At 53.8% G+C, this 7,144-nt stretch overlaps 1 protein-coding gene across 1 annotated transcript in view; it reads left to right on the top strand.

The window, feature by feature from the left end:
- Positions 1–5,533: 5,533 nt before the first annotated feature.
- OSBP (oxysterol binding protein) overlaps positions 5,534–7,144 on the top strand; it is a 15,334-nt gene continuing 13,723 nt past the window's right edge. The window contains exon 1 of the mRNA XM_019556660.1: positions 5,534–5,796. Within this exon, the coding sequence (XP_019412205.1) occupies positions 5,601–5,796 (196 nt within the window). The 5' untranslated portion in view covers positions 5,534–5,600. The remainder of the gene's footprint in view (positions 5,797–7,144) is intronic.

Genomic DNA, 7,144 nt, shown 5'->3' with positions numbered 1-7,144 from the left:
GACGCCCCGCCCCCACCTGCGCGCAGCGCCCAGGTGAGGTCACGCCCCCTGTTTGGCCCCGCCCTCGCATGGAACACGGCCTCGCTCTGGGCGGACCACGTAGGGCAAGGGCAGGCATAGGGCCCTGCCTGGAGCCCCTGGGGGAGGGGGCACATACACACCCCGGCCCCAGCAGGGGGTGGAGGATGCTGCTGGTCTGGCAGAGGCTCTGCTTCTGTGGCTGTGGCCCTAGGGCGTCCCCAGGGCAATGGTCCCCCCCGTAGGCACACTTCTGCCGTGACCTTGGGTTGACGGCTGCTCTTCAGGCCTTGGCCTCCCCTGCCCTGTGCGTTGCTGGACATCATGCCCCTCAGGAGGTACTGGCCAGACCCCAGGGCACATGCAGCTGCCCGGAGCCCCATGGCCGCATGTAGCTGAGGTGCTCCTTCTCACCCCTGGTGCTTGGAGCCGCCATCTGCTCGGAGAGAGGGGGCAGGAGGTGCCAGTGTCCCACTATGCTGTAGCAAGGGCCAACCCAGTTAAGCCCAGGGAGCACCTACTTTGAGAGACTTGCCCTAGAGTGCCCTGCTCCTTAGCATCTCTAGGTGTGAGAGATGTTCCCTCTCAGCAGAGGGAACCTGGTAACTTTCCAGTGAGGAGAGAGCAAAAAAGGCTGGGCTTGCTGGTTAGAGGAAAGGAATGAGCAGGATCCCAATAACAGCACACGGGAAGGTAAATGGTGTAGAGAAGGGAGATTGAGAGCCACTGCTCTTGCTGTCCCTGAACTTGTAGACACGGGGACATGAGGCTTACAGAGCCCAGTGTGTACTTGGACAGAAAGTCTCGCTTACAGGAATTTGTCAGCACCCAGACCTGAATGAGGTCCCAGTGGGGTTGGACATTAGGTGGGGAGATGAGAAATCCAGCATTACCACGCTTAATGATGACAAGTATTGGCAGGGATACCAAACCTTGGGCTTCCAGGTTCAAATGGATCTCTAACTCTTGGACAGGTCAGAGAGAATCTGTTGCAGGCAGTGTTGTTGCTCCACACCTACCTGAGTGAGCTTTATGCAGCTTTTTCTGAGGCATTGGGGTCTAAGCACTCTCTAAGTATAAGACTTTTGAAGGACTCTGGTCTGGCCCAAGCTGGCAGTTCCTGTTCCTATCCAACTACTGGTGCACTCTGCAGCTCCTCCAGGTGCTTTGGGAAGGGGAGATGGCCTGACCTCACTCCATCTGTACTGCCAACACATGTATAAACCAGATCCCTCTAGGAAAGACCACCCTCATCATAGCAACAAACTTATACAGGTACTGGAGGACCTGCCTGGGAGAGGAAGATATCCAGTCTTTTGTCCCATTTTGCCCAAGGCCTAGAGCTTCTGATTAATGGAGGTCCAAGGCAGACACCCATCCAGACTAGTAGAGTCCTTTCCTGCTGCTAATGTATAGAGCACTGAGAGATCTCCAGTGCACAGTGGAGCAGCAGGCTTGTTAACTCTTGCTGCTTTTATGGCACTGGGACTCCCCTCTAAAAGGGAGAGAGAGCCTCCCCCATCAGCACAACAGGCTGTGGATCTCTCATGGGGATACCTGGGGACCAGCTTCTACCGTTCCCAAGCCAAACACAGACCAGCAGGTTGCTGAGCAGCTCCAGTTAAGTTGATCAGTGTTGTCTATTAAGCAGAGCCCTGGTTTGGTGCACAGGAGACCAGGGTCCTTTTCCTGGCTCTGCCACCAGGCATCTGGGTGATCTTGTGTGTCCAACAGTGATATGTCCTCACTGCTTCTAGAAAGCACTCTGAAACCGAATTAGCAAAAGCTGTATGCCAGAGCTGCCTCCAAGGCCTGAAGGTAGCCTCATCCCAGCCAGAGAGGCCTTCATTGACTTGGTTTCCACCCCCCAGAGAGCAAGAAGCCCCAGTGGGTTTCACATGTGAAATAAGTCTTTTCTTGGAAGAGGGTGTCTCTCCATGAGGAGAAAGCAGTAAACACTCAAAACAGTGGAGGTGACGAGTACAGTGCCTTCTAGCCCTGCACAACTTCCCCAAGCAGCAGGGAAGGGACTCCCTTGTCCTGCTGGCCAGGGCCCTGCCAGGTAGCTGGCCAGCTCTGCCTCTGGGCTTCCAGCCTTGCTCACTCAGCACAGCTCTGACATTCAGCATTCATCACCTGTGGTCCCTTGATTGGGCTGAGGTAGGGGTTACCCAGGCTGCAGGATAGCTTCCTGCCAGTCCCTCACCAAACTAGCACATCTTTTACATCCCTTGTCTGGATGCTCAGCTGTTGTATCCCTTGAGACCCAGAGGAAATGCTGTCAGCTGTGAACCCCTTGAAGTCTGTCAAGCCCCACTGTCCATGCTGTGGATTTATCCCCAAGTTGAGCTAATGAGACCCTTCCCACAGAGGAAGGTCAGCCCCATCCCTCTTCCTCACTCAGACCAGAGGTTTGAATTAAGGAGGCTTACAGTCAGCAATAATGTATGCCAGAGAGGTGCAGAGGGCTACCTCTTCATCACCCTTTGCCTAGTGAATATGCCTCCCAGCCCCCTTACCAGTACTGCCCAAAGGACTTCCTGTGGCTTTGGCAAGGCCTTACCTCTGCCTCATGGCTGTGGGTTGGGGAGGCTCTGGGGCTGTGAACCAGTGATGCTTCACTTATCCTACCCCCTTGTCAGTGTAGAGGGAGGATGTTCCCCTAAGTTATCTGGTTCTGGACAGTGGGAGCTGCTGTTTGGCAGGGGCAAGCAAGAAGATCCAGTAGGTGCCTGAAATAGTTCTGGTGCTACCCATTCAGAAGCATTGCAGGCTGCCCTGCAGTGATGTGTTTGTCTGGCATAGCAGGGCTCTGGGCTATGACCCAGGGCAGTCCCTTTGGCTCCTGTAACTCGCCATGCTGCCCCTTTCTGCACTAGAATTGGCCAACACAACTTAGGGCCTGGAGGGAAAGTGTCATAATAAGGTAAGAACTTGTATAGAATCCCCTACTCCCAGCTGGGGCATTGAGCCACTACCAGCTGAGAGGGCACCCTCTGCCAAAGTGCTCATGCTGCTGCTTGGTAGCTCTGCCTGGAGTGTCTCCTGTCCCCAGTTGACCTAGCTCAGCTTCGTGTCTGTCTGGAGTGCAACTTGGGAGGATATTTCACTGACTGCAGCTAGCACCAGAAGGCAGAACTGCAGTTTGGGAGTGGATGATGCCTCTTGTGCTCTTAGAGGTCAGCAACCTGTGTGAGGCCTTCCAGCTGTTTGAGGAGTCATTCCTTTGTATCTGCATTTGCTTGAAGCACATCTGGTCAAGCTGAGGTTCCCCCTGAAGGCTACTGAGAAGGAGCTTTATAACCTTTGTGTACCCACTTTACCATCTCCCCAAGACCCCTGACTGTTTGGCTTCCCAAGCGGTATAGCCCCCAAGTGCTCTATAAGGGAGTACTCCTGCTTTATGCTTCTCTCCAACTATAAGCTTCCAGGGCTTATAACTGCTGCTTGCATCTCCTCACAGCAGCAATGGCTGTGAAGCGAGAGTCACTTGGCCTCCATCCTCAGTGTGCAGGATGGGCAGCAGCATAATCCCAGCTCATGGAAGTGTTAAGATTGTGTGGGAGTTGGATGACCTGGTGATGGTTCTGCAGTGAGTAGTCTCACCCCTCACCAGAGGGCTCGAAGTGACTTCCTTGATGCTGCTCAGAGTCTGGTTAACATCCTCAAGCTGATGCTGAGGAAAGTTGTGGGTCTGGACTCTGCAGCCCTGCATTAGGTCACCCTGGGAGGATTTCCTTTCCAAACCAAAGTACTTGGAACTGCATTTAAACAGGAGAGAGCATAAATTATGCAGAGAGTGGTTCTTCCTCTGCTGCCCTTTGGATGGAGGGTAGGGGGTATTCCCCTTGTGCTAGAGATGTAGTATCTCAGAAGCATCCCAAGCAAACTGGCTGATGTCTGGCTTTGCTCAGGCTTTCCCGGTTATCAAGTGGCCACACAGAGGAACGTGCTGAAAGGAATCTGAGCTCAGTCCTGACTGAGGGGCGGGGGTGACTGCTGCTTAGCTGTTTTCCTGTAGCTCAGCCTGTATTATTCATGGAGTAACCAGAGCCTGCTGGGTAAGAATAGCTGGCAACACAGACTTTGCAGCATGGGCTCGTGTTACACAGCAGGGGCAGCAAGCTGCTGGGCAGGGAGAATGCACCATTTCCTTTCCCCTTCCAGCCTCCTTGCCTGATGTTTCTAACCAGAGACTCCCCAAGTTTTGGGAGTGGCTTCCCCTAAAATAAAGCAGTAATCTCCCTGCTGTCCTTCCTAACTTTCCCCTTTCCCTCCCCCAATCCTTGAAAGGTTGACTTATGTCCCCTGTGCCAGCCCCAAGCCACTGAGGGGTAAAGGGGGTGTGCCAGCTCTGTGCCAGCCCCAAGCCACTGAGGGCTAGGATGTGCGCCAGCTCTTGGCCTTACAGGGCAAGGGAGATGGCTCTGTGCCCTACCATGTGGATACCAAGGGAACTTCGCCCTCATGCAGTGCTGAGCTGGAGGTGGTGGGGGGTGCGTAAGCTCAGTACCTCGAGTAGGTCTGATTGGCTGCTGGGGTGATTACATGAGCATTGGGGTATGGAGGATATGTGTGGGCTTGCCAGAAGGGATGGCCACACAGCAGGCTTATTTCATCTGGGGGGGGTAGAGAGACAGCACGCCCTTAGTGGGGGTGGGGAGGCGGAGGAATGTGTGCTGTACCACATGTACTGCATCCTGCTGTGGCTGCCCTGGGGCCCTCTCTTCCTGCCACTGTTGCCCAGTCAGTTTGCCCACGGGGCATAGGGAAGGCCTGCTCATGGGGCCTAGCTCTGATTCTTCGTGTTGGGTGGAGGTGGCTGCTCTGTGCACACCCGCACTGCACTCCTGGGCTTGTTGGTAGCGGCAGTGACGTGGCTGGCTCAGCGGCGAGGGGGAGGCTGGGGGTAGCTTGCCAGCAGGCCCTTCAGTCCGTGTTTGTTCTGGAGGTGGAGGGTTGTCGCTCTGAAGCCACACCCACCCTGCAAGCTTATAGGGCTGGTCCCGTCCTGACCTGGAATGCACTCCTCAGCTGTGTGGCCCGACTGAAGTGTGGCTAACCAGCCAGTTTGGGCAGATCCTAGGCATTTAGATGTTGCTCTATTAATAGCAGCACCCACCACTAACGATCGCGGGAGCCTAGGAAAAGGCTGGACCCTTCATGGAAGAGTGGATTAACCTGTTTCTAAAATAAACTAGGGGCAGTGAGCGGGGGAGGGAGGTGGAGAGACTGTCCTCTGCAGAGTGCCAGGGGTGGGTCAGAGCTACTGGGTAGCAGGCCTAGTAAATGTTTGCAGCTGAAATCAGACTAAAACCCTGCCCTTTCTTCTGTTGGGTGCTCAGGTATTTCACAGCCGCCTGTCTGGCAGATTCAGGGATGACACTGGCTGCATTTGGAGCCCACCCCAGAGATAGGGTTTTTCTCTTTCTGTTGAGCAGAGATGATGTGGCTGTTGTGGGGAGGGACCACTTGGCCTCACAGTAGAGCTCTTCTTCGGGACACTATTGTATTCCCCTCTCACTGCTGCCTGGGTTACTCATTGTGCCTCTCCTCACTACCACTGTAGATCAAAAGCAGAGATGCGTCACACCTGTCGCGGGACCATCAACCTGGCCACTGCCAACATCACTGTGGAGGACTCCTGCAACTTTATCATTTCCAATGGTGGAGCACAGACCTACCACCTGAAGGCCAGCTCAGAGGTGGAGAGGCAGCGCTGGGTCACAGCCCTGGAGCTGGCCAAAGCCAAGGCTGTGAAGATGTTGGCAGAATCGGGTAAGGGCCAACATGTCTGACCCCTGGCTATGACATTGTGCTGCATGGTACAGGGGCAACAGTGCTAGAGGAGAGCAGGCAGAATTCAAACTCCTTTCTTGGTGGTCCTTGCTGGTGTTCTGTTCATCATGCAGACGCAGTGCCTCTAGGTTTAATAGTGTCCACCCCACCACAGCTGTTAGGAACCCCCGGGACTTCCCACTCAGCTCTCTAGCCCAACAGCTGGTCAGAGCTTCTCCATCATCAGCACAGAGTGCTTCAACCCCACACTCACCAGTTATCTGTTAAACTTGGGGCTTCATACAATTTATTCCTCTCCCAATGAGGCCTCCTGGCACATTCTGTGCTCTTCAGATTTTCAGCTCCTTGGGGCAAGGACTGTGCGTCTCCAGCCCTGCCTGATACCAAACAAAGCACATGCTGCTGTGACTTCTCGGTGCCCTTTGGATCATGTGCCTCATGTACCATAGCAACACACGGCCTGGGGCCTTCAGAACCAAGTGGCTTGACAGATGGACTCTTCTACACTGTTCCATCTCCAGCTCTTCAGGTCCCAGACCCCTTCCTGCTTGCTTTCTTGCATCACAAATATGTCAGGCTCCTCATCCTGCAGCTAATCTGCCATGTGGAGCTATGACAGATGCACACCACATTGATCCCCAGGCTGTCTGAAGTAATCTTGTACATTCTTGAAGGCAAAAACTTGGGGTGTCCTCAGACTGCAGCCACCACAGCTGCTGTCACTTTAGTACCTTGGCATATAGAAGAAATGGTGGACAACTAAGGTCTTTCCTCTGCTTCTATCTTTCCGGTAAGTCCCTTTAGAGCTGAGGTGTCAAATATCTGGCCCTTGGTCTGAGTCTGACCTATAGAGATGGGTCATCTGGCTTGCTGCACTTTCTCCTGGATTGGATGACCCCACATGCCTTGTCACCATGTCTCTCAGAGTCACTATATCAGTGCAGTTACGAAACCTTAATAGCTACCAGCACCCTCCTCCCCCACCAGACCCTGCAATTCTGCTGTGAGTGGTAGGGGAAAGGAGTGGAGGTGAGGGAGGGGCAGCTGCATTAACCCCCTGGATTCCAGAGTCATGCCGATACAGAATCTCTGGCAGCCTCAAGGATTAATACCACAGTTTCTCTAGCTTGAAAAGCCCTATAGTTCAGATCTGGTCTGCAGAACCAAATGAGTTTGCTGCGCCTGCTTTAGAGAGAGTCAGTAACTTCCTTGTGCTGGTCAGTACCTTGTTGGCATACAGCACCTAGCACAATTATGCCATCTCTTACATGGGAATTTTAGTCGGTCAGTTTGGGAGTGTTTTACCAAAGAAATCTGGGAACACCCC

Source organism: Crocodylus porosus, unplaced genomic scaffold (genome assembly GCF_001723895.1).
Source record: "Crocodylus porosus isolate Cpor-Errol unplaced genomic scaffold, CroPor_comp1, whole genome shotgun sequence".
Taxonomy (NCBI): Eukaryota; Metazoa; Chordata; order Crocodylia; family Crocodylidae; genus Crocodylus; species Crocodylus porosus.
This window is presented reverse-complemented; position numbering and strand designations above follow the sequence as displayed.